Source organism: Amblyraja radiata, chromosome 10, assembly GCF_010909765.2.
Source record: "Amblyraja radiata isolate CabotCenter1 chromosome 10, sAmbRad1.1.pri, whole genome shotgun sequence".
Lineage (NCBI taxonomy): Eukaryota > Metazoa > Chordata > Chondrichthyes > Rajiformes > Rajidae > Amblyraja > Amblyraja radiata.
This window is the reverse complement of record NC_045965.1, coordinates 16,540,376-16,568,018: the sequence shown is the minus strand read 5'-3', so window position 1 is coordinate 16,568,018 and position 27,643 is coordinate 16,540,376. Positions and strand designations below refer to the sequence as shown.

Below are 27,643 nucleotides of genomic sequence, written 5' to 3'. Positions count from 1 at the left end.
ATTTCTAATCAATAGTCATAAAATTGCAAACTGGTGTTCAGTTATTGTTTATAAGTGATCCACATCAACACACTCATGGTGAAATCAATCTTTATTCCATAGGCAAACAGGAACATTCAGCCAGCTGCTCGCGTCTGGCTCCGCTGGCTTGTGTGTGAGAGTCTTTGTGTAGTACCGTAATACCATGTGAAGGGTGGCATGCACATATGTGTGGTGAAGGTTATAAATGGCATGAATTAATAAGGGTTAATCTAGTTATTTGGAAACATTTTTTGAAATGGGTGAGAAAAGAGAAATATATCATTTTTTTGTGATTCCCAGATATTTCAAGAACTTCTCTAAATCTTCTAAACTATTGGGAAACTCCATCACAGTTTCTAACTATACACAAAAAATGGACTCTGCACAAATAAACTTACTCAAACCTATATGAACTGTTTGAGCTGTGGAAAATCAACTCGTATTTAAATCATTATGAGTACAGGTGCACAACCTTTTATCCGAAGATCCAAATAACGAAAACCTCTGAATAGCGGACATTTTTTCGGTCCTTGAAGAAAGGTCCTTGAAAACGTTCACCGAGGGCGGCCCGCAGAGGTGACAGCGGAACCTCCGGTCGGTCCTCGAAGAAAGGGGAACTAAATCCCCATTCATAAAAGAGAAGGTGAGGGTATATTGCGCGGGAGGGTTAATAATTGACAATATGCTGCTGCCTGCCCGCTGAGTTAAAAAGTTCCCACAGTAGACTCACGATACACAGTGTATCGTGAGTCTTGCGTGGGAACTTTTTAACTCAGCGGGCAGGCAGCAGCAGATTGTCGCTCCCTTCAGTTTCACCCCACCTACACCCCTCTGCTTCCCGGCCATGTGTGTGACCCCTTCCCTCCCCTCTCCAGCTCCCCGCTCATTGCACCGGCGCGGGGGCTTTGCACTGCCTTCACGTCGGCGATGACAGCAGGTCAGTGCCAGTCACCGGAGACGTCAGGACCAACGGGACACCGACCCCCAGGCCCACTGCAAGCATGGAGATCCCAGAGACCCACAGCCAGCAGCAGCCCAGCCCCGTTCCAACTCCAGAGGAACACGTAGGGGCAGAAGCTGATGGTGTGCAAGGTACGTCTTGTTCTTGGGGTGGCGGATGAGGGGGCGCAGCTCTGGCTGTGGGCAAACTGCCACTTGTCGCCGTAGCGGCCCATCGGGGAGCGGATTCCTCTGGGGTTGGAGGGGGAGGGGGGTATTGTGCTGTTTGATCGCCCCCTGCTATCCCAGGGACAGGGAGACACAGCGGCTTTTTAGACTGGTGGGCAATCACTTCCAAAATTCTGCCCACACAGTCAGTACACCTCTCCTACACTGCATTTCATACAAACATTTATTCTGCAAGAAAAAACTACATTGAAGACTCAAACTCGCGACCGATTAACTGCCGGGATCAAGGCGCAAACTCACGACCTTGCGGATATGAGCCGAGCACTCTATCACTGAGCCAGCCATTAAAATCTACGCTAAAAAATTTCCATTCCGAAGGCCGACAAATTCTGAATTACGAAAAGTGTCTGGTCCCAAGGCTTTCGGATAAAAGGTTGTGCACCTGTAGTACAAATTGATCCCAAGGCACTTTGCAGGAATATTATCAACCAAAAGAACTGATGCTGAATCAAGAAAATTGATTTTAATGATTGTTAAAAGTAATCGTTAAAAGGAGAGGTTTAGGATTTAATTTCAGACATCAGGGCTTTGGGAGTTGAAGGTACAGCGCTCAATGTTGGAGCAATTAAATTTGAGCATGTTCAAAAGGCCAAAACCAAAGGAAGGTGGACGTCTTGAAGAGTAATAAGGTTTAAGAATGTTTAAGAAATAGGAACGGGCAATAAAGCAAATAATTTGACGAGGAAAATAATTTAAAAATCTAATGTGCTGCTAAGCTAGGAAGCAGTGTGGGTAAACAAATACAAATGTGATGATTTGACTCGTGCCTGGGGGAACGATAGTATACTGGTAATAGTTTAGAATGGCTTCATATTTAGTAAATAAAGCAACACTAGCGAACAATCTATTGGAATTGTCAGGTCTAGAGCAGCATGGAGGCGATTTTTAGCAGCAGTCAAGCTGAGACGGGATAGAAATAAGCATTGTTAAGATTGTGATGACATGGGCACAAAATCCAAATCTCAGTTCAGGATTATGAACAATCTGGTTCAGTTTCCGCAAGTATTTCTCACGCACCTGTGTGACTACAATGTTACATTCGGAGCCTTTCCCTTTCTTGATATAATCATCCAGAATGTATTGAGGAACCTGAGTAGTTTTACCACATCCAGTTTGCCCTCGAATAATGATTACTGAACTACAATTGACTGCTTCAAGAATTGCATCTTCAAAATTTTTGACCGGCAGTTGCTTTCTTTCACTCATTATCTGTGGAAGACACAAAATCCAACTGTCATGTTGAAAACTATTGCACGTTTAAAAATAATCAATTAGTGGGTTCAATACATCCAAATTATTCCAAATTTCTAGTGTTACAAATAAAAATAACATATCAACTTGGAAATATGAAAACAAGGTAAAATATTCACAGGTAGACAAAAATGCTAGAGAAACTCAGCGTGTGAAGTTTCTCCAGCATTTTTGTCTACCTTCGATTTTCCAGTATCTGCAGTTCCTTCTTAAATAAAATATTCACAACTAGCTACATAAAGAAGCACTAAGATTGATAAAAGTTTAGTGAACAAAAAGCTAGAATTTGAGGAGCAATTTAAAAGGAGAAAGAGACATTAGAGCTTTACTTTAAGTCCCAAGTGACACAATGACACAATGATTAAATTCAGGATGCACAAAGATTGCAGAAAACAAAGATGTTGCCAGATTGTGAAGTCAGGGGAGTTTTCAGAGTAAATGGGAGGTATGTAGCCTCAATGAGATTTATACTCAAAAACAGAGCCATTGGTAAATCGGTCCAATCCCTCATAAGATTTTGTTTACTTCAAGGAGATTACTCATTTCTCTCAATTTTAACATGAATCGGTGCATCTAATTCAATATCTCCTCACAGGGTAATCCTCACCCCACAATAAGCGTGTTCGGTATTCCGACTGGGCATGGCCAGGTCATAGATCACTCGCGATAAACATTCTCGGCAGCTGTGCTGCTGCATGAATACAGACCCGCATTTCATCCGTAGTCAGGATCGAACCCGGGTCTCCAGCGCTGCAAGCGTTGTTGAATTGTTACTGGACCATCCCCGTCCCCTCCCGAGTGTCCAATCCCTGTCCGGGTTGACCCTGGACTGACGGGAGACAAACGGGAGTGGCGACCCAGACTTACAGCAGAGCTGCCAAGTTTTGTCAGAGCATTTCAGTATTCAAGTACCTGAAAATTAGTATTTTGCTGAGAAAATCAGTGTTTTCACGCGGTGCCATTTTGCTGAAAAAAGTGTAATTTTTTATGTGCGGTCATACCCATGGAAGAGTACAAGAATGCATAACTTTGCTACCAATTGACATGCCTTCTACGCACCTTACTTGACAGTGCATTCATTACCATCTCTTTGTATATTGCTGTCTGAACGGCTGCTTCCTGCCTTTAGCACCAGATGCTGATGTAGAAGCCATTTTGGAAGCCTCCCTCTCCCTCCCTTGCTCTCTCTCCCTCCTTCCTCTCTTTCCCTCCCTCTCCCACTCACCCTCCGTCCCAATCACCCTCCCTCTCTTCCTCCACCTCCCTCTTTCCCTCCTACCCTCCCTCTCCCCTTCCTTTTTTTCTCCCTCCCTCCCACTCCCTCTCTCCTTCTTCCTCTCTGCCTCCTTCTCCCTCTCTCCCCCCGCTAACAGTATGTGGCCATAGCGCTGTGTGAAAAGCCCATAGCGTTATTTGTAAAGGCAATAGCGCTCCAGCTGGGAGTGCTATTTTTAGAATCCATAGCGTTTAAAATTCCCATGTGTTAAACTGACAGCGCTGTTTAAACCTGGAGCGGGACAGGCAGATCAAAGCTCACAAAAATAACTATCCAGATCTTGAAATTTAAAATACTAATAGATTTAATCTGCTATAATTTTTAAAGATACAGTATGACTTTTTATATCCATGCATTTTTAAGCAGCAAGATGAAACAGGAAGTCGGGCTGATTTTTTAAAAATCCGTATTTTACAAAGCCAAATCCGTACATCCGTATTCTGATCGCATTTCTGTACAAAATACGGAAAATCCGTAAAACTTGACAGCTCTGTTACAGCCAGCGCGGAGAAGAAGTGCTAAAGGCTCGCACCGGTAGGCTAAAGAATAGTTTCTACCCATGTGCGATAAAAGAGCTAGGGGAAGCAAAATGTAATTCTAAGAAATGCCGCCAAATTCTTTTAAATTCTTTTAAATTCTTTTAAAATACCTATTTATTTTTTACTAATAAGTGTACATATGTGTCAATGGTTGTCGTGTTTGTATTTTTTTTAACCAGAGGAGATGTAATGGAATTTCGTTGCACAGTATTGTGCAATGACAATAAACGTATTCATTCATTCATTCATTCAACTCCAGCTCACTCTGGGTTAACCCTGTCCTGCCGGGTTAACCAACAGCCCTGGACTGATGGGACACTGGCCCGTTGCAGTGGCGGCCCAGGCTTACAGCCAGCTCGGAGAAGCGCTAACTCCAGCTCAACTCTGCCTGTCCCGCCGGGTTAACCGACAAGACACCGGCCCGGAGCAGTGGAGGTAGCGCTTCTTCTCCGCGCTGGCTGTAAGCCTGGGCCGCCACTGCAACGGGCCAGTGTCCCGTCAGTCGAGGGCTGTCGGTTAACCCGGCGGGACAGGAAGAGTTGAGCTGGAGTTAACACTTCTTCTCCGTGCTGGCTGTAAGCCGGGGCCACGACTGCAGTGCACCCGTTTCCCTCAGTCCAGGGTCAGCCTGGACATCTCCGGCCGCCCCTAGACAGGGATGGGACACTCTGGAGGGGACGGGAACGGTCTAGTAACAATTCAACAGTGCTTGCAGCGCCGGAGACCCGGGTTCGATCCTGACCACAGATGAAACGCAGTTCTGTATACATGCAGCAGCACAGTAGCAGAGAATGCTAATCGCGAGTGACCTTTGACAAATCCCACCATTCCTTGCATTTTTCGGTATACCGAACTCGATTATTCAATCTTGCAGATTTACACTGCCACTAACTCACGTACTGGACCAATATTGTGCAAAGTGTGGTCTCACCAGTGCCCGATACAACTTTAGCAGGAATTGCTAATTTACTTTTTTGGCATCTCTCCAACTGCATGTTGTACCTCTATACCTCCTTCCTGCACCTATACATACAGATGTTTACCGATTTATCACCATAAAATATATTTCCCACATCATACTACCACCTTCTTATTCATTTGACAAACCTGCCCTTGTGCTCATGCCTCACAGGCCACAGTCCCACCTAATCCTCCATCAACATCAGTATAAACTTAGATATGCAACATTTTGCCTTTTCAGTTAAGTAATTTATGTAAATTGTGAACATACGAGGGTCCAATATGGATCACTTTACTGTGGCACCAAATAAACGACACTGAAAAATGTCCATTAATTTCAATTCTTCTTCATTAACTGATTTCCTATTTCTGCCTCTCTGCCAGTAGATTACCCACCTCAGCAACCTTTGTGTTATGAAACAAACTTTTAAGTGGCTTTAAAATTCAAATATGCTACATCCGCAGAATCCACTCCATCCGCACAGTTAGGTCATTTGGCCCATCAAGTCTACTCCGCTATTCAATCATGGCTGATCTATCTTTCCCTAAAACTCCCTTAACCTCCCATCACTTTCACCTGTCCTCCACACCACTGTGCACCCAACTCCCCATCACATCAATCACTCTGCTCCTTCACCCCTTCCCCATTGTCCTCTCGAATCCATGTATCCCCTATCCCTCCCTCCAGCTTTACATTCTTCCTCTTCTTTCTATATCTGACACCCCTTTGTTTTTTTTTAACCTCTAGACTGGTCACTATCTTCACCCATTTGCCAATCATCCCACCCCCCTCATCGTATCCACCAATCACTTGCCAGGCTTGCCCCACTTTCCAGCTTTCTCTCCCATACTCTAATCTAGCGATTTCTCTCCCATATCTCTAAACAAACCTAAACCATCATTCTGAGAAGGGTCCCAACCCGAAAGGTCGTCTGTTGATTCCCTCCACACATGCTGCCTGACCTGCTGAGTTCCTCCAGCACTTTGTGTTTTGCTCAAGATTCAAGATGAATTATTAGCTATATTTCAATGAACCAGGCAGTTCAGGCATGTCAAAAAAGGGCTAACTGAAATCAATCAACAGAAACATGTGGACAAAACTGAACAGAATTCAAATTTACTGATAATGAAGTGAGGTAAATGTGTTTGTAACCTGGGAACAGTATCAAGTATGTGGAGAAAGTAATGGATTTTCCTAAAATGACACTGTTCTAACAATACTGAACCACTACTCCCTACTTAAAACTACCAGCTCAAAATGAGACAAACAATATCAGAGACGAACTCAAATTGTGAATCAAAGAGTCCTCAATTAATGCAAAATATCAACATGTCATAACAGGCACAATTAAAACTGGCAGGTGATTGAATAACTGGTATTTAAAATTACTAACTGAATAATGCAAGTTGACCATTAAAAATATATAATTACATACATTTTGCAGATTGGTATCATTCTGCATCTGAAAATGTAGCTCATCCTTCAAATCCAGACTGATTTGCTCAGGCGTTGCCTATAAAAAGGATAACCAAGTTATACCAGAACATCTGGCTGTGTCTGTTAAATAACAAATGGGAAAAACATTTGCAAAGCAATCTTTCACTCATAAGATCAGATTAAATCAAAAAATCATGCAGCTGTATTGCTGAGGAAATCGTGTACCATTGACTTTTTACATGTGGGCAATGTTTTTGAGTCGCTCTTTGATGGATTTGAGATTTGAATGAAGGATGATTACAATTAGCAGCTTGTCTTTGTAAACAATTCAGTTATTGTAAAATTGATTCCCAGTGAAACAATGACAGCAAATGTTGGAAATAGCTGGAGTGGCCAAACGATAATGGATATTTTAGAAGTGGCTTTAATTTGGGGACCCTTGATTGTACAACAATCCATCTTCACCATTTTAACAGATGATGTTGATATATTTAATTAGAACAGACTTTGATTTCATGATAACAATTTCAAGTTTACAAATCAAAATAAAAAAAACCATCTGATGAAATGCTTCAAACCTGAATTTTCGAACCTAGTGTGAAACTGGCATCTGTACTGAAATGGGGATTGAGTAGTCAATATTTCTAAAATGGATTTAAATGTTGTTACATTTACATTACACTGCCCTCTTCGATATAATCTGTACCAAGAATGCCATATTTGATTGGAATATTCAAGCTACTTATTGAGGCCTCTGCCTCCATAATTAAACCCCATGGCTTGTGATTGAACACCTCAATTAAAGATGTCTGTCAGTTAGAGCACAAAATTACACCTCAACCTACAAGATCATGATATCCATTGTTGTACACCTCAAGCAAAAGATAACATATAATGAAGAACTTCTTTAGAAATTGTGGATTTATACAGAGCATGTATTGCACTTACATATGCAAGAGGTCCTTCATCTATGTTGCTGCTGGTCCAAGGATTCCAGTTCACTTGAGGAGGTGACCATGGTACAACTCCTGCAAAGCTCTGTCGCATAGACGGTTCAAAATGGGCAAGCTTTCCAATCGTCAGTGAAACTGGACTCTCTGGGTCTTCGGGCTATGAAATAAAATAATTGCAAATTAATAATGACAATTAGCCTGTGAACACACCAATAAACAAATTAATCATGTGAACTATCAAAATTATTGCTTTGGGACAATTCCTCTATGCCAGCTTCTCTTGTGGGAAATACCTCTGTAAAAGATGAGGAAGTAAAATCATCAAATCTCTTAAATCTTTAAGAAAGAACTGCAGATGCTGGAAAAATTAAAGGTAGACAAAAATACTGGAGAAACTCGGCGGGTGAGGCAGCATCTATGGAGCGAAGGAATAAGTGACGTCTCAGGTCGAGACCCTTCTTCAGACTAATGTGGGGGTGGGGGGGCGGGAAGAAGAAAGGAAGAGGCGGATACAGTAGGCTGTGGGAGAGCTGGGATGGGGAGGGAGAAAGCAAGGACGACCAGAAATCAATGTTCATACCGCTGGGGTGTAAATTGCCCAAGCAAAATATGAGGTGCTGCTCCTTCAATTTGCGGTGGGACTCACTCTGGCCATGGAGGAAGTCCAGGACAGAAAGGTCAGATTCGGAATGGGAGGGGAGTTGAAGTGCTGACCCACTGGGAGATCAGGTTGGTTAATGCGAACTGAGTGAAGGTGTTGGGCGAAGCGATCGCCAAGCCTGCGCTTGGTCTCACTGCTGTAGAGCAGTTGACACCTAGAACAGTGAAATCTCTTAAATCTCTCTAGACATAGTCTCTAAACGTCAATTACTTTAAAAAAATCACCACCGCTTGAAGCATTCCAAGCACTCTGTGATGGCTGAGAACCTGAACATACACTTGATTTGAGTATAATGCAGATAACAGAGGGAATTACAGAGAAGAAAGCTGAGCAATTCATGTGAAACATAATTTAAAATTCTATAAATGATTCACCATAAATTGACAATCGGCTTCTGAGGTGAAAGTTATGCTCCAAGTCATTTTCAGTCCTTTCCTTCTTTACTCCTTTCATACATTTGCAAATTCTATCAAAAAATCTATACCTAGATGTCCAACAGTAGCTTTACTAAGAGCAGTCCAGTACAGTCTCATTCAGGTATTCCCATCTCTTCATGTGGTTCTACTGATCACTCATCAATGATCTGATTATCGACAGGAACATTGTATTAAGTGTGAAAAATCAGTACACTATCCAAATATGTGGCATCACTGCATTAAATACCATCAAAAATGGTAAACTTGATATCACAACACAGAAAACCATGATGTAACATTTTAATCTAATTTTTAATCAAATCAAAACCAATTGGAATAGATTCTCAAGATGTTTTCTTACTCAATTACATATACTTACTGGTGGGGCCAACTGCAATCCCAGTTCATTGATAACAGATTCAAGCTGGCGTTCCAAATCCCCTGCAATATTCACCTCATATGGTTCCACCTGAAGAATAAACAATTCTAACTTTTAAATCTGTTTGCCCGTGATTATGGTATCATAAACAAGTACACTTTCATGCAAAACAAAGGTTACATGCTGGAGTTAGATAAAAAGCAAAGTATGGCACAAAACCATTCTTGAAGTAGTTGGCATTACTGTGCATTTTGCAAGAACTTTAATGTTGCATGGAGCTAGAACCCAAGTGATCCTGGTCGGGCATTAACTGCTGCATTTTTCAACGTAACATCCATAAATAATTATTCTGTGAGTCATTAAGTTACATACTTTTTCAGTCTCTTTCTTTTTTGTATGTCCAGTGAAAGCTTCAAACACTCCTAGATGGTAGAGCTGTCGGACCAATGATAGTGCACATGATTGTGCGGCCAGCTTCTTGTTTGAACCATGTTCACGGGCTGTGATTTCTTGAGGGAGAGAATGACAGAAAGTTCAAATTCATACGTCAGCATGGCTTGCTTATTTATTGATCAGCATTTTTATTTTTTCAGACATTCCAATCTGCTAACTCAATAAAAGACAGATAAAAATCAGGTCAGGCAATAAGATGCTCAGATTATCATTTGCAAAGTTACACTATCACTTTTTTGATATTTGATATTTTGCCATTTCAGATACACTCGAGTACTAATCCTCAAATGTTTTTTTTAGAATTTGGTGATGACAATCAAAAAGAGCTCTTAAATTAAACAGAAACTTACTTTTCAACCACCGAAAAATAATGTAACATTAATTTTCATGGCAGTTGCCTTCTGAAATATTGTATGTTATCCATATAATTCCAAACCAATTCAATTTAAATTGTGACCGACACCTTGCTTTATCAATAATCAAAATTATTCAGCTGACTAAAGACAATACCAATTTCAGTTAATGCAGTTTTGATAACTAGGATAACAGATTGTCCAGTCAGGATATTTCACTGGCATTATCAGTTTATTATGGGAAATGATTACAATAATGCAATGTAATTAGTAAGAATGTTCTAAAAACGGACCATGGGGGGGGGGGGGAAATTATGTCCTTTATTGCCGATTGTCCACAGTAAACGGGTAAGGGATTTATTCCAACCACCCAGCAGTCACTGTGAAACAACGAGCTGTTTTCAAATGAAAAGTTATTTTTAATAGCTCAAAATTTACTTTGTTACTGCTAATAATATTTAAGGATGTTTGTAACATTGTATAACAGTTAGATGTCCATTGAAGCAATTCCTTGTCCATTTCAATTCCTTGTCAACTTCGATAGCCTCCAGTGTAACAAGCAGCCTGTGTTCTTAAAGAGACAGTACACTACAACCAAAATCCATAAGAAGTCTGTAATAATGAGGGTTCATTGTAACTGAATGAAAGCTTGACATTCTTTGCAATCTTCAGGGCCTGTCCGACTTGGACGACCTAATCCATGAGTTTAGAAGATCCTGGACGAGTTGAAAAAAATGTCAAGGTCGTGTTGACTCGCTGAAGTAAAAGACCTCCTACGACCCGTCTCGACCTCAGTATTCCACACCTAAGACCAACTACGAGTAGCTACGAGTGGATAATGATCACATAACATGATGGCATGTTTGCATTTTTTTTCTCGGGCCAGTTACCGACCTACGACTGCACAGGGAGCAGATCATGACCTACCTACGAGTAAAAAGTATCAAATTTTCCATGCCGACCTTTTTTTACTCATGGACATTTTTTATCAGGCTGGAAAAAACACCGCGATCTACTTGAGGCCACGAGTACGCAGAGACCACACTCGAGCATGAAGGAGAGTTACGAAGACCTCCTACGACCTCGTGGCGTCCATGCTGCGATTATGAGTCAAGGGCAAACTCGGCAGAGGTCGCCAATTAGGTTGTGAAAGTGGGACAGGGGGTTTATGCTTCTAGAGGTACAACATATTTTTAAAAGATATGTACAAAGGAAAATAAAACGAGAACAAATACCAAGTACATCCTTTAATACCAAGTACATATTGATGGGAATTTGCCTGGTCCAAAACCCAAGGATAAAACAATGCTAAACTAATTCTGAAGTGGATAGAAACATAGAAAATAGGTGCAGGAGGAGGCCATTTGTTGGCCCTTCGAGTCAGCACTGCCATTCATCGTGATCATGGCTGATTATCAACTATCAGTAACCCGTGCCTACCTTATCCCCATATCCCTTAATTCCGCTAGCCCCTAGAGCTCTATCTAACTCTTTTAAATTAATCCAGTGAATTGACCTCTACTGCATTCTGTGGCAGAGAATACCACAAATTCACAATTCTCTGGGTGATGGCCAAAACTGGGAGGTGCATGTTTCTGCACAGGGAGCAGAATACTTCCTATTCCTTTGATTATTACGTTTTTCTGTTTCATTTGCTGGTATTAACGTGCCATATGCCATGATCACCCATGTGGCAATTCATTCTTAACAGCAGAATGTGAATTATGATATCTTTATTGCACTATGCAGCAAATGTGGGACAAACAAACCTACACTCAACATTCAAAATGAGACACTGTCCAAAATTCCATCATAAAACACAAAATCCCACCCAATACTATAAATCATGAGTACAAACCTCTATCCAACAAGAATCTTACCTTCAAGTTACTGCTGCCTAAAAGCACATTTTCTTTTTACTCGTGCATTCATCAAATGTTGACTCAAGTGCACTCCTTCCCAAATGTTAGTCCTGACGCAAGCTCCTGGTATTGTGCTAATCATCTACATTTACTCTGCTGGGTATTTTCTCGTTTTAAATTCATTAAGAGAGAGTTGCCATTTAAATAGCTCAGCACTTACCAATGTACAAAACAATAAAAGACAATGTGACTGACAGGAACATGGTGTTCACTAATTTTTGCAAAATTTATTTATCGAAAATTAATAAAACATAAATTGTCTGCTTCTTTTATTTCTTTTAATTCAATTCACCTCCACAATTACAATCTTCACTAAAGTTAAAAATTCTGTGCTGTCCTGCAGAAATATTCTCTCAGTTTTATTCTCAGTATACTTCATTTGTTAATTCATATGCTACGTTAAAGTCCTTGAGAAACTTTTAATCAGCAGTCAAGTTTTGATCACCAATCATTTGAACAGCTTCCATACAATCTTTATTATCAGCAGCTGTTCACGTCAAAATTTAAGTGGCTACTTACTTCTGCCCAGCTGTCTCACGTGAAGAGACATCTCTGCAATAAAACTCCTGCAATGACATGCACAACATCAAATTAGCTCCATAATTTTAGCACTTCTACATTCATGATTATACAAAATTGTAAAATAAATTCCAGAAAAGCACACGACATTTGATTAAAGAAACTGTTAGAAATATTTTTTTAATTTATGATTTAAGAAGGAATGCAAGACTGCAAAGTTCTCATTTTGCAGCAGTGGTCACAAACTCTTACGGTAAGTTTTAAACATACAATATATTCTACCTTTTGATGAGCACCTAAATAAACCAGATCAATACGCAAGGCATTTTCACAACAAGCACAATTAATTTTAACAAAGTGATAGAAGTATTTGGAACAATGCGTTATTGATGGCACAAGTTACACTAGATAGTAATTAAAGATGAAATGTTTATACTCATAATTGCCCATCAGGTGACTTTCTAATTTGGACCATGGAAGATGGGAGGAAATCCAGGGGAGCCTCAGTTACAAACACCGGTACACCTCAAGGGGAATAAGTATAACAAAGCACTATAGCCGTTTACTGCAAAAATTTCAAATTGCAATAGAAGAAAATCAATCAAAAATAAACACCAAAATTCTGAGAGTTTATGGTTAATTTCTGGGTTTACGTCAATATATTATTTTGCCTAAAACTCAGGGTATCCATCACCTACAACTTAATTTTAAACCTCCCATGCAGTTTGATCTTGTTGAATATAGCAGTTTCCATCATCCACACTTTGGCCATTATAAACAGAAAATATGGGTGGGGCATTCAGATATAAAGGATTTAATAAACCATAAACATTTGAGAATCCACTTTGTACCTGCGTAGGAAACAAAATAGATGACTGATGCAATGAATAAAACAATGCTAAATCGAAAGCATCGAATTTCCCAGTTTGAGGAAGAACAGTGTGCTCTTAACACTGGAGTCCAATTTTTTATTTTATAATTCTGCATTACTATTTGGAGGCAATTGCCCACTAAACCACATAATCAGTCAAGAGAGATTTTAATTATAGAGACAATCTGTAAAACATGCACAGACAAAAATAAAATTGTGATTGGCATGCAGGTTTTAAACTGCACAAAGAATTTCTTCATTTAATCGACTACAACCTGTAACTTTGAACAAAATATCAACAGGTCATATATAACAAAAACATTCATGCGTTTAATACGAAATAAAACGGCCTTTAACATTGGTAATAGCATTTCATAAATGATTAATTTCAACTACGCATTAGTATTTAAATGGAAAACTGTTGAGCTGGAACTAGTTTGCTTTTCAGACAATCCCATTTAGGAATCTTATTATTCAAATGCTCTGATGCCTTAAACATATGCATCAATACACAAGTTATCGGTATGCATTTTCGAATACATCAAATGATATGACCGAAAGGTTAATTTTCAATTTACCACTCTGGCCAGGAAACAAGTTCTTGGTATCCACAGTTTTCCTTTGTTACTTTACTTAACATGCTTCTTTTTATCTGTGCAACTCACTTCCGATCCTATATTTGGTCAACTGAGATCAAGCACAGCACCTTCACGATTCAGAGAAGCCTGTTTATAGGCCCAATATCCACCATTCTTGGATGCCAGTATGTTTCTCTGCCAAGCTCAATAAAGTTCCAATCTCCATCAGCCCTAGGTCCCCTAGAATACCTACAGGAAAAGTGACACCAGAAATCAATAGCTGTGTATGATTGCTTTGACCATTATCCTACAATGGAAGGATTCCATGTGACAGCTTAGTGCGGCCTAAGCAACGTCACATGTTTGCAAGAGAGATTTCTGGTGTCACCGCACTCCCATAAGAAATTAAATAAGGGATGGACAGATTTGTCACTTTAATTCAGAAAATTTATATCAACATTTTATTCATTACAGCAGTCAAAATATCTGCCACAAGATAGACGGTAATTTTGGAAATTAGTGAATACAGTAATTTAATAAAAACATGACTGTACATTCACCCCAATGGGTTATTACAATTAATTTATAGTGATATTATGATAGAAAATATCGGCAATACTCAGCAGGTCAGGGATCATCTGTGGAGAGAGAGGCAATTAACATTTTGAATCTATGACCTGTTGGAAGTAGATAAGTTAGAAAAGTATAGGTTTTAATATGCAGCAAAGTAGAACAGGGGTGAGAAGGAAAAAAATGTTAGGCTGAGAGACAGAAGGAATTATTGATTATTAGTCAATAATGCAAGGTAAAATAAGAATGGATACGCTGTTTAAAGGGGACATAAATGGGGTACAAAAAATAATTTGAAATCAAATGCAAATGGAATAACTCAGCAGGCCAAGCAGCATCCCTGGAGTCATGGATAAGTAGCGTTTCAGGTTGGGACCCTTCTTCAGACTAATTGTGGGGATGGGGGTGTTAGAAAGTTGGAAGAGGGAGGGGCAGAACAAAGCCTGGCAAGTAAAGGGTGGATACAGATGAGGGTTTTTTTTAAATAGGCAGATGATTAGATCCATTGCCAGAGATGAAAAGACAAGAGGTGTGAGACTAAAGGATTGCAGAAAAGCAAATTGTGAAGCTAGAGGAAGGAATGTCGGCAAAGGGGAGAGGGAAGGGTGAAATAGGAGCAAGTCCAGGTGAGATACAAGGGAGAGGGGGGAAATAGGGGAGAGAGGGGGAAATAGGGTGAGGTGGGTGGTTACCCCAAATTTGAGAATCCAATGTTTATACTCTTGGGTTATGCTACTCAAGCGGAATATGAGATGCTGTGCCTGTTGTTTCCATGTGGCCTCACTCCAGCAATGGAGTCAGCCCAGGACAGTAAGGTTACCATTCCCATACTAACCTTTCTGTCCTGGACCGCTTCCAATTGCCAGAGTTAGGCCACATGCAAATTGGAGGAACAGCATCTCATATTCCACTTGGGTATCTTACAACCCAACTCATTGAATTCTCCAATTTTAGATAGCTACTAAACCATTCTCCTCTCCTCTGTGCCCCACCTGGACTTACACATATTTCTCCCTCTAGTTTCATAATTTGCAAATCTTCAATCCTTTTCTCACACCTTCTATATTTTCATCTCTGTCCAACCCTCTGCTTATCAACGTCCCCTCCCCCCATTCACCTGTATCCACCTATTACTTACGGGACTTTGTCCCGCCCCTTCTCTCGTCCAGCTTTCTTCCCCCTCCAATCAGTTTGAAGAAGGGTCCTGACCTGAAAAGTCAGCGGTCCATGTTCTCCAGAGATGGAGTTACTCCAGTAATTTGAATCAGAAGTTAATAGTGTTCCTCAGACTTACCCTGAGCTTCTTTGGATCAGCATAGACAAAAAATGGGAATATGAAGAATAGGCAAATAGAAGCTCAGGTAATCCATGTGAACTGAAAAAAGACATTTGCAACCAGCAATGGAGCCAAGCTGTGCCTCTTTGTGCATTATTTGAAGCAATGTTAAAGTCCTAACAGAGCTTTCTCTGTCTCTTTTCCAAGACACTAAAAGCTGTAAAACTACTATGTACTTTTGGTCTGAATAAAGAATCATCAAATTTGTTGCCATTTTCCCTTTTTTTGTTCATCTTCATACAATCTCCTCTTTCTATGCTTTGTTAACCTGGCACCATTTTCCAATGACGTCAGAACTTTGCAGTTTCAATGAGGAATTTAACAATTGCAGCTAATTTCATTTTCCGGCAGTAATCTCCCTTAGTAACTGCAGATATTGATCCTTGTTTCCTAAATACATCTTCTCCATACCTTTGTTTCTTTCTTTGTCTCATTATCACTCTTCTGTTGCTTACAATATTTCCCTTCCTATCATTTAATTTCTTATGCCTTACACTTTTGTTCTCTCCACCTCTCCCGTAAAATTTGTTTGTCTAATTTTTCAGCATTCTGTTCAATGGTCATCAATTTGAGTCTAAATTGTTCCAGTATTTTCTTTCCAGATTTCTAACATCTGTAGTATTTTTCTCCTTACACCAACAGACTAAACGTGAGCGGGTGTTGAATATTTTGCACCAACAAAGTTTACAATCTGAAGACCCAAGTAACTGCAGAAGTTGGAATCGTGAGCAAAACACAAAGTACTTGCGAGGCTCAGCAGGATAGGTGGCATCTGTGGAGGGAATGGACAGGTAATGTTTTGGGTTGGGCCCCTTCTTCAGGACAGGGGATTGGTGGGAATGGGACAAAGCGTGGCAAGTGAACAGTGGGAGAGCAGCGGAAATCACAGAGGGGGAGCGATAAAAGAGGGTTTTCACTGAACTCCAGTCAGAGCGAGGAAAACTTCTTCATAGTGAGAATTCTTTATGGAGATTTGGTAATAGAACAGTAAAATGGACACACCGGGAACTGCAGATGCTGGAATTGTGAGCAAAATACAAAATGCTGGTAGATGTCATCAGATCAAGCAGCAGCAAAACACAAAGAACTAGAGCAGAATTGCAAACATTTGTAACCTCTAAACATAACAATCAACTTGGATGATTCGTCAACAGATCTCTGCTGTTTGACTCAAGAAAGTCACCCCCCCTCCCAATGGGAATCACCCAGCTGCAGTATAATGACGCAAGAGTTGAGTGAAATTTTCTGATTTTCATCCCCAATTTGCAGATGTCTACTACAACATAGAAGTGCTCTTAGCATTCATAGGGGTACCAGGTTATTACCCCCTAGAAAGCTGCGTGTAGCAAGGCAGGCTGGCTGAGAAACATACTGGTACCATAACCATGACATACAGAATAATTTGATTTTCAAGCAAACAGAAAGTTTCATGTGTAACCAGTCACATTTTTGTCATTCAAGTTTTAAAATACCTGCTTATACTGGCCTTTTCACAGATCAGTATACAATACATTTTTTTTTTTTTTGCCCTTTTGGTATAAAATGATAGGAGAATTATAGACACAAGGAATTAGATGATGGTTTTCAAAAAAAGACACAAAGTGCTGGATGAACTCAGTGGGTTAGGCGGCATCTCTTGAGAACATGGAAGGGCGACGTTTCAGGTCGATCTCGACCCAAAATATCACCTATCCAAGTTCTCTGGAGATGCTGCCTGACCCGCTGAGGTACTCCAGCACTCTGCCTCCTATTTTTTTTGTTGGAGAACTGTACTCTGAAAAATCTATTTGAATTGACTATCAGTTAAATTAGTCAATTCTTCTGCTTTCATATTGAAGTATTCAAAACCAGTTAAAAGACAATATCCAGGAAATACAATGAAGGCATTGATAGCAAGGCTAGCATTTATTATTCATCCCTTACTGCCTTCAGAAAGTGGTTAGACATCTTCTTAAACAGCTGCAGTCCTTCTAATGAAGGTAATAAAAACAAAAAATGCTTGAAACACTGAGCAGGACAGAAGATTCTTCATCAGAATTATGACCTAAAATGTTGCTTTTTCCAAATATGCTGCCTATCCTGTTGATTGCTAGAAGTATTTTCTACTTTTATTTCAAATTTTCCAGTATTTTGTATTAATTCTATATTTTAGATTTTTAGTTTAGTTTAGAGATACAGCACAGAAACAGGCCCTTTGACCCAACATGTCTGTGCCAACCAACGATCCCCATAAACTAGCACAATCCTACACGAGGGACAATTTATAGAAACCAATCAACCCAACAAACCTGTACAACTTTGGTGTTTGGGAGGAAACCAGAATACCATGAGAAAACCACGCGGTCACAGGGAGAACGTACAAACTCCATACAGACAGCACCCTTAGTCAGGATCGAACCAGGACCTCTGGCGCTGTAAGGCAGCAACACTACCGCTGTGCCACCATGCCGTCGTCACACTTTCTGATTTTAATCTTTGGAGGAAATACTCCATCAGTGCTTCTGGATTGGGTTTTTCCAAGATTTAGACCCAAAGGCAACTTAAGTCAAGATAATGTAAGTGACTAAGAGTCATCAAGGCACACAGCGTGGAAACAGACTCTTCGGCCCAACTTGACATTCAAGGCTAGTCTCATGTGTCTGTTCGAGAGAAACCTTCATGAGTTGGCAGAAAACTCAGAAGCCCCCAGCCTCTGACCTGCTCTTGTAGCCAAAGTATTTTCATAATATTTCACCCCCATTAACTTCCTTGAATTTCCATTGACTAAAATTTATCTGGTGAAATTGCAAACATTGAAGAAATTCAAGGAAGTTAATGGGGGGGAGAGGGTGTGGGAGGAGGGGGCATTGTGCTTTGTGATAGCTGAACGTCAAAGGTAGCTGCCATAATCCAAATACAGAATTTAGGCCAAAATAATCTAAGTAAATTATGTAACCTAAATAATACAAATCCAACATAGAATAGTTGCTCGGGTTTACATATCACTTCAGACACAAGTGAAGAAAATTAAAATTTCTAGTCTATTTACATTCATTTAACATTATGAATTTTACATTATATCAACCTTGCATTCGCTATTGTTCAATAATATTATATGTGTTTGGTTCATTATGCTACCATCTTCTTTGGCATTCTTCTTCTTGATGACCATTATAAACCACTGCATGACATGACAGTGGTCAAATGGTCAGAATGTTTTTAAAGTATTTCTGCACTTAACATAACATTATCTAAGTGGCATTGGGATTGTCTGGAAGAAGATTCACTCATATTTCCATCTCTGTCAATGCAAAGTTCAAGTCAAATGGGTAAAATACAGAAATATTTAGATTTTGCTCTCAAATATATTATATGTTGTTTTTGCTATCTAGAAAATCTGCATCAGACAAATCAATCGTGCACATAAAGTAACCAAGTGCCAAAAGTTGATAATTAAGAAATGCAAGAACAGTTTGAAATTTAATGAGATGCATTTTCCTTTTATCATTAACTGTTTATCCCAGCTCTTAAGTGGCGCACTGTTTATAACACGATCTGTTCTACTTTTGGGATGTTAAGTTCCAAGATTTTAGATGTAAACAAACCAAACGATGAAGGTGTGAAGTACGAGATGGGTGTATCAGGAAAATATATTAAATGATATATTTATTACAGTAAATGAGAAAGGAATATTTAACAAATTAAATATATTTGTTAAATATATTTAAGGCACAAAAACCTAACATGAAGTGTGGTCAAGCTGTCCAACAAAACGAGTTAAGTAAATATCAAAGGAAGAAGCTAAAAATGTTGGGGAAAAAAGCAGAACAAAATACTTTAGATGTCAGCAAAGATGTAAAGAAACTGATAAAGAAAAATACAGCATACCACAAAACTAATTGAGCAAAAAGGACTGCAAATGTTTCTGTAAATATGCAAATAAATTAGAAGTAAATCAAGCCTCTTACAGATTGAGATACAAGAAACTGCAATGGAGAAGAAGCAAACGGCAGAAATCAAACCAATATTTTGGTTATGGAAGAAAACACAGAATACCTTGGGGAGGGGGGGAGAGCAAGTCGGGTTGAACGAGGAAGTGAAAGAAATCAAGATTAGTTAAAATAAAAAACACCAGAGAAATTAAAGGAGCAAAGAGCAGATAAATTACGACACCGCAGAGGCTGGCATTCACAATTTTTGAAAGAGGTGGTAATTATTCTGTTAAATGTCAGCTTTCACAATTCTGCAGCTTATTGAACGGTTTCATAGATTGAAAAATCACAAATGTAATTCTACCAATTATGAAAGGTGAGAAACGCAAAACTACTACCACTTAACGATATCAAATATTGAGAAATCGCTAGAACCCGTTATTAAGTGGGATTTAACAGCATATAAAAGCAAAATAATTGGATACGGTTGAATGAAGAAAAGAGAAATAATGTTCGGCAAATCCAACAACAATCAGAACAAGTCCTATTTGGGTTGAGGTGCTGCAGATTTGTGCAGAGGGGTGCTAGCCTTTCAGTTTGCTGATAAAACATCACATGATTGTGCAGAGGATCCAGAGTGGCTTCAAAGAGATAAAAGCAGGCTGAACTAATGGAAAATAATACAGCAAATGGAATGGAAAAACTGGAAAATCAGAGTGCTTAACAAACAGTAAGATTGAAAGTTGTGGGGGGATCAGAGAAAGTCAACATATAGGCAATATTAATTAGGGGGTCACATGTATTTTGGTCTTTACTACAAGAGGATTACATGCAAGAATAAAGAAGCCTTAATGCAATCAGGGACCTGCTTAGATGGCAATCAAAATATCATGCACAGGTCTGGAAGGATACAGTTACATTTAGAGGTAATAGAACAATTGATTTCTGAGATTGGAGAGAAGTTGTACCAATGTAAAAAGAGGTTAAACTTATGGCAACTGGCACAAGGCAGTCACGGTGGCGCAGCGGTAGAGTTGCTGCCTTACAGCGAATGTAGCGCCGGAGACCTCGGTTCGATCTCGACTACGCTGCTATCTGTACGGAGTTTGTACGTTCTTCACCAGCGTGGATTTCTCCGAGTTCTTCGGTTTCCTCCCACACTCCAAAGACGTACAGGTTTGTAGGTTAATTGGCTTGGTAAATGTAAAAATTGTCCCTAGTGGGTGTAGGATAATGTTAATGTGCGAGGATCGCTGGCTGGCACGGACCCAGTGGGCCAAAGGGCTGTATCTCTAAACTAAAGTAGCGGCCGTATACCCTTCTTGTTTATGCTAGGCTCTTATGTTGGCTGAGGAATATAGGTCAGAATATTTTACACCCGTCTTAAAAAACACTTCGTATCTTGGATAATAGTTCACCCAAAAGCTATGTAGCACTCTTGTAATATTGGAGTAGAATGTCAACCTGCTCCTCAAATCAAGGGTGAATATGCTAGAATAAACCAAGTATAAGCATTATAAAAAGTTTTACATTAAAAAAAGTATATTGATCCAATCGTTCACCTGAGCTAGGTTACTTTACTTATTATTTTCTCTGGATTCCATTACACGTTATTTCCACTTCAAACAAAGCAATATACCTATCACCTTCTTCAATGTGGACTGATTGAAATAGCAATAGATATATATCTGTGTACGAAGGAACTGCTTCGTACACAGCTGGTTTAAACCGGGTGGCGCCAGCAATGGCTGCCTCGCCAACTGATGTCTGTCCTTGTTGTTTTATAGTATGTGTTAAATGTATAGTTTAGTGTTCTTTAGCTTGTTTTATGTGGGGGGTGCGTTGAGGGAAACTTTTTTAAATCTCTTACCTCGACGGAGATGCGATTTTTTCCCGTATCGTATCTCCGTCCACACTGCGGCCTAACATCGTGGAGCTGGCGGCCTCTTGCTGGAGTCAGACTTTGTGAGCCTGCAGGACTTAACATTGTGGAGCTGGCGATCCCTTTGCCAGGGATCGACCTCAGGTGCTCCAACCGCGAGAGCCTGCGGACTTTAACATCGTGGAGCTCGTGGTCCCTGGTTAGAGACCGACTTCAGGAGCTCCAAGCCGTTGGAGCTTCGACCGCCCGACGCAGGAGCTATGATCACTGGCTGTGGGAGCTTTGATTGCCACGACGTATGGTACGACCGTGGGAGAATAAAGAGGGAAGAAGATTAGACTTTATTGCCTTCCATTACAGTGAGGAATGTGGGGAATCCGCTGTGGTGGATGTTTATGTGGTCGTGTGTCTTGTTGCTCTTTTCAGTATGGCTGTATGGCAATTCGAATATCACTGTACCTTGATTGGTACACGTGACAATAAAAGACCTTTGAACTGAAGATAAATACAAAATGCTGGAGTAACTCAGCAGGACAGGCAGCATCTCTGGATAGGAGGAACGGGTGACGTTTCGGGTCCAGGCCCTTCTTCAGACTGAAAGTCACGAGAAAGGGAAACGAGAGATATTGACGATGATGTAGAGAGATATAGAAAGAATGAAAGATATGCAAAAATGTAACAATGATAAAGGAAATAACCCAGGGATATGAATATTGATTTATCTTTAATTAACCCCTGCATTCTCTCTCCCCAGCTTTTCAAGTCACACCAGCTTTTCATTCTCACCTCGCTACAGCTAACAATGACTAGTTTCTTTTATCATTGTTACTTTTTTGCATATCTTTCATTCATTTGTTCTATATCTCCCTACATCTTCGTATATATCTCTCGTGTCTTTCAGTCTGAAGAAGGGTCTCGATTCCAAAACGTCACCTATTCCTTCTTTGCAGAGATGCTGCTTGTCCCACTGAGTTACTTCAGCATTTTGTGTCTATCTTCAACATAATATATCCATCGCAGAAATCTAATCTTATTTCTGAAGTAGGGATTAATAGGATCGCATGAAATGAAAACCTTGAACAGAATTAATGCAGAATTCCTCAAATTGATTACTCCCCAACCAAAATATGTCAAACCTGTTGTGATCAGGTCCCACTTGAGCATATTTATAGTCAGCTTGAATCTTCTCTTTTTGGAAGAATTGATTGAGCTGAGCTTTAGAATTTTCAAGTGTCCAGTTGCCATGAAGACCAGCATTCAGATCCAACCCTTCAGACTCCAGAGTCTAGAAAAAAAAGTTATTATTTTAGAGATATATACAGAAATAAAGTAAAATTTTAAAACAAAGATATTGGAAGTAGATATTTGATCAGGTAGCATCAATAAAGGGAGAAAAATTATCTGAAAACTTTTTCTTAGTATTGGTTGAACATCGAATTTCCGGAACCCTTGGCTCCCGAACCTTTCTGGATTATCAGATTTTCTGGACTAACAGGTCATATGATAATGAAAGAACAATACGCCTCTAACCCGCAAATGACACCCCTCTCGTGTCTCTAGTCTAAAGCACCATGGAGTGCCAGAAACATAAATAAAACAAATATAAAATGTAAACTGAACGTGATTGGAATGGCCTGCCGACCCATCCCCAGCTCGCACCATCTCCCCGGCCATTTAGAGTCCCAGTTTCCGACCCCACTCCCGGCCCACAAGGCGGACCAGGTGGGTCCTTCTTCACCGAAAGGAAACAATGTGTTGGAGTAAATCAGGAGGTCATGATCTCTGGAGAGGTGGAAGATTGCAACCTTCACGTGGTCCGCCCTGTTTTGACGAATGCAACATAGTGCACAATCAAATAAGATCAAATAGAACAAGTTGTCCTACAACTTTAGGCTGTGCACACCATACGCAAGAAGAAGATGATCTCTGGAGAACACAGATAGGTGACTTTGGGACCCTTCCTCAGGCTGATTCATTCAGCTGAGTTAAGCCAGTATTTTGTGTCGTTTCACTTTAAAACCAGGTGCCAATGCCATTGGTCTGCACTGGCGAGCCCTTCTTAATCCGTTCACACTGCTGATGTTGCAACGCATGTTGTAGCCCCTGGCGACAGCACTTTCTTTGGGTCTCCGCCCCCTCCCCCTTCTCCCCCCCTCAGTCGCCGACATACTCCACCTTATAAGCAACAGCAGATGAGGGGGATGGAGCCCTACAGCGACCAAACGCGTTCGATCAGTTGGGGCACACTGAAGAAAACATGAGCCTCAATAACAGCTGTGTGAACCGGTGAAGAAGGGCTTGCCGGTGCAGACCAGCAATACAGCGTCAAGTTTTAATGTGAAATGACACACAATGCTGAAGTAACTCAAGTCAACTGAATCAGTCTGAGGAAGGGTCCCGATGTCACCTATTTTATTTTCTAGAGATCCTGGCCCGCGAAATTACTGCAGCACTTTGTCCATTCGTGAGTGCACTTTGCGAATCGGGAGTGGGGACGGAAGCCGGGGCCAAGGAAATGATGCATGCCGGAGATGGTCAGCGGATCCGTCCGCTATATCTGACATCTGTTATAAGATGTCGTTAAAACAAAGGCTTACTGTGCAGTCTATGCAAAACAGTTAGGAGAGGATTGAGAGCATAGTGGCGAAAATGTTGGAGGATTATATGCTGCTATATAATGTTATATACAGCATATAATCCTCCAACATTTTCGCCACCTCCAAAGGGCTCCCACTACTTCCCATCTCCACCCCTTTCTGCTTTCCGCAGGGACCGTTCCATCCGAAGCTCCCTGGTCAACCCGTCCCTTCCCACCCAAACCATCCCCTTCCCAGGTATTTTTCCTTGCAACCGCGGGAGATGCAACACCTGTCCCTTTACCTCCCCCCTTGACTCCATCCACGGACCCAAACAGTCTTTCCAGGTGAGGCAGAGGTTCATTTGCACCTCCTACAACCTCATCTACTGTATCCGCTATTCCCGGTGTCAACTTCTCTACATCGGCGAGACCAAGCGCAGGCTCGGCGATCGTTTCGTTCAACAACACCGCTCAGTCGATCTTAACTTACCTGATCTCCCGGTTGCTCAGCACTTCAACTCCCTCTCCCATTTCCAATCTGACCTTTCTGTCCTAGGCCTCCTCCATTGTCAGAGTGAGGTCCAGCGCAAATTGGAGGACAGCACCTATTTCACTTGGGTAATTTACACCCCAGTGTTATGAACATTGGCTTCTCTAACATCAATTAGCCCTTGCTTTCCCTCTCCAACACCTCCCCCTTCCCAGTTCTCCCATCAGTCTTACTGTCTCTGCCTACATTCTATTTCTGTCCCGCCCATGCAATCTGAAGAAGGGTCTCGACTCGAAACGTCATCCATTCCTTCTTTCCAGAGATGTTGCCTGTCCCGCTGAGTTACTCCAGCATTTTGTGTCTACCTAATCATTATACTGGTTGGATGGATAAATAGTATGACAAATGTAGTGTGGTATTAATTCTTGGTTTGGATGAACTGAATCGACTGATGCAATATCTCTTAGCTGGAGAAAGCATCAGATTAAGTTGGTCCATGCTTTGATTTGTGTAGGGTCATTCCTAGTCCAGTCTAAACTTATCTTTGCACCATTGTAAATAACCATGTTTGGAAGTAAAAATCTTGGTTGGTGCTAACCCCGTAACATAGAAATCCATTATAGCTTTATTACCGTCTAGCTACTATAATTCTGAGACTAAATCCCCATGCCACATAACAAAGTACCGTATTTCCCCAAATGAAGACGAACCCCTATTTTGAGTCGCTAAATTTTGAAAAAAGGCTGGCGGGACACGATCAAGGGTTTGGTTTAGTCCATGGGCCGGCAACCTTTTGTGCATAGGTGCCAGGACCCATGTTTGTGAGCGGATGGCGGGCCACATCTATCGCCATAGTTAATAAATGGAGGTAATAATACATACTAACTAAATTAGCTATTAGTAATAATACATACTAATAATACATAAATTAGTAATAATACATAGTTTTCACATGTTCTCAATTAGTTTTCTGCTGTTTCCAGATCTCCTGCGTTCCCCGGGACTGGCTGCCGTTCCCAGATCCCTCGCGTCCCCGGGACTGGCTGCAGTTCCCAGATCCCTCGCGTCCCCGGGACTGGCTGCAGTTCCCAGGTCGCCTGCGAGCTCCTGGACTGGCTGTAGCGCCCAGGTCGCCTGCAAGGCCCAGGACTGGCTGCAGTTCCCAGGTCGCCTGCAAGGCCCGGGACTAGCTGCAGTTCCCAGGTCGCCTGCAAGGCCCGGGACTAGCTGCAGTTCCCAGGTCGCCTGCGAGCCCCGGGACTAGCTGCAGTTCCTAGGTCGCCTGCGAGCCCCGGGACTGGCTGCAGTTCCCAGATCCCTCGCGTCCCCGAGTCTAGCTGCAGTTCCGCTGTCCAGTCCCGGCGGCCGCTCGCAGCCACCCGAGCTACTGAGTGAATTACTGACATGATTCCCGACCCCTTCCTTCTCAACGCTCCTGCCCTCCCCGCAACATTACCCCTGGCGGCCCAGCCGTGTTGACCCGGGCCAGACTCACCACACGCTGTGGAAGGAACTGCCCCCCCCCCCCAGCAGTGCTGTCCTTTTATGGCCGCTGTACTGAGGGATAGCCAAGTCTATCTTTCTTGGCTAACAATCTAACCTTCAGCCTCCAAGGCGCAGGTACATTTTCGGGCCTTATTTTAGGGTAAAAAAAATAGCGTCTCCGCTGCCGGGAAATACGGTATATTTATCAACTAGGCACTAAATGTTTTATTAACATGCAGTTATGAACCTATGTAACAAATAAACCCAAATAAATTCCTGAATCTATGATCTCAATAAAGGTGCCCTCTTTTCAGGTGATTAATCTTTACTGTTGCAGTAGGATTTGTTTCAATCTGAAAACTAAAAGGCAAACAGCTAGTCTTGTGTTTGGCGAAAAAATAATCAAACTGTGGTAATGAAGCTATCAAAGTCCTTCACATTACCTTATTATTTCACAAGAACAACACAATCACTTACTGCTTGGGCTTCCTGTTCATCCCGCTTATCATAATACTCCTTTAGATTGGCTCCACGTTCCCAATAACCTCCGAATCCTCCTTCCTTGCCTCCAGGATCTAGATCAAAAGTCATTTTAAGCAATATTGAATAAATCAACATTGTTACATTCTTTCACATTATTGCGAGTGTTGTACATCATAGAAACAGCCCTTGCAACCCACAGCATATTTGCTGATCATTATGCCTGTATACTGATCATAAGTGTTTGCGCAAGTGTTATATGCCTCTATACCCTGCTCATTCAAGTACCTGTCAAGAAAAGATATCTCTTAAATTAAAAAAAAACACACTTCAGGCAGCCTCGGCAAGGCCATCAGCATAATTAAGGACCAGTGTCACCCCAGTCACTCCCTCTTCACCCCTCTCCCATCAGGCAAGAGGTACAGAATTTTGAAAATGCAGAAACGTCCAGATTCAGGGACTGTTTCTTCCCAACAGTTATCATGCAAGTGACCAGTCCTCTCATCATCAGCTAGGATGGATCCCAACCTCCCATCTACCTCATTGAAAACCTTTGAACCATCTTTCATCTGACTTTATCCTGCACTAATAGTTGTACCCTTTATCCTTAATCTTTGCACTATGGAAGGTTTGATTGTAATCACGTCTGGTCTTTTCTTTGACTGGACAACATGTAAACAGAAGCTTTTCACTGTATCTTGGTACACGTGACAGTAATAAACTAAACTAAAAGTACAATTGTACATCCAGCTTTAGTCTGATTTTTAGTTGAGTCTGATTTTTGTCTCATTTTGCAGTCACATAAACGGGAATAACTGACGTATGTTATCAAAGGTCTGAAATTGTCAGCGCACTCAAATAATACAGAAATACTCACCATCAGCCTGCTTTGTAACTATATGAGGAGCACATGCAACACTGGGTGGCAATTCCCCTGGCACACCAGTTTCACTGTTATCAACAGCATTAGGTTCAATTCCCTATCAAAATTAAATAACCTAACATAAATATTCATCAAACAGTACTGATTTAGTTGTTTTATGCATTAAGTTCAGGTAACGAACAGCAAGCATGAAACATCTATTCTGTGATATGCTTAAATCTTTCCACTTAAATGTTAGTTGAAGAAAAGT

General features: G+C 41.0%; 1 protein-coding gene across 2 annotated transcripts in view; it reads right to left on the bottom strand.

Moving 5' to 3' along the window:
* dhx9 (DExH-box helicase 9) overlaps positions 1–27,643 on the bottom strand; it is a 74,554-nt gene that overhangs the window by 38,381 nt on the left and 8,530 nt on the right. The window contains exons 4-12 of one of the 2 annotated variants that reach the window (XM_033028186.1): positions 27,388–27,490; positions 26,508–26,605; positions 22,614–22,762; positions 12,330–12,376; positions 9,455–9,591; positions 9,083–9,172; positions 7,622–7,783; positions 6,672–6,749; positions 2,227–2,418 (exon numbers count right to left, since the gene is read on the bottom strand). In XM_033028186.1, the coding sequence (XP_032884077.1) occupies positions 2,227–2,418; positions 6,672–6,749; positions 7,622–7,783; positions 9,083–9,172; positions 9,455–9,591; positions 12,330–12,376; positions 22,614–22,762; positions 26,508–26,605; positions 27,388–27,490 (1,056 nt within the window). Of the gene's footprint in view, positions 1–2,226; positions 2,419–6,671; positions 6,750–7,621; positions 7,784–9,082; positions 9,173–9,454; positions 9,592–12,329; positions 12,377–13,865; positions 13,987–22,613; positions 22,763–26,507; positions 26,606–27,387; positions 27,491–27,643 lie in introns of those variants that run through there. The other variant, XM_033028187.1, reaches the window with a different exon arrangement.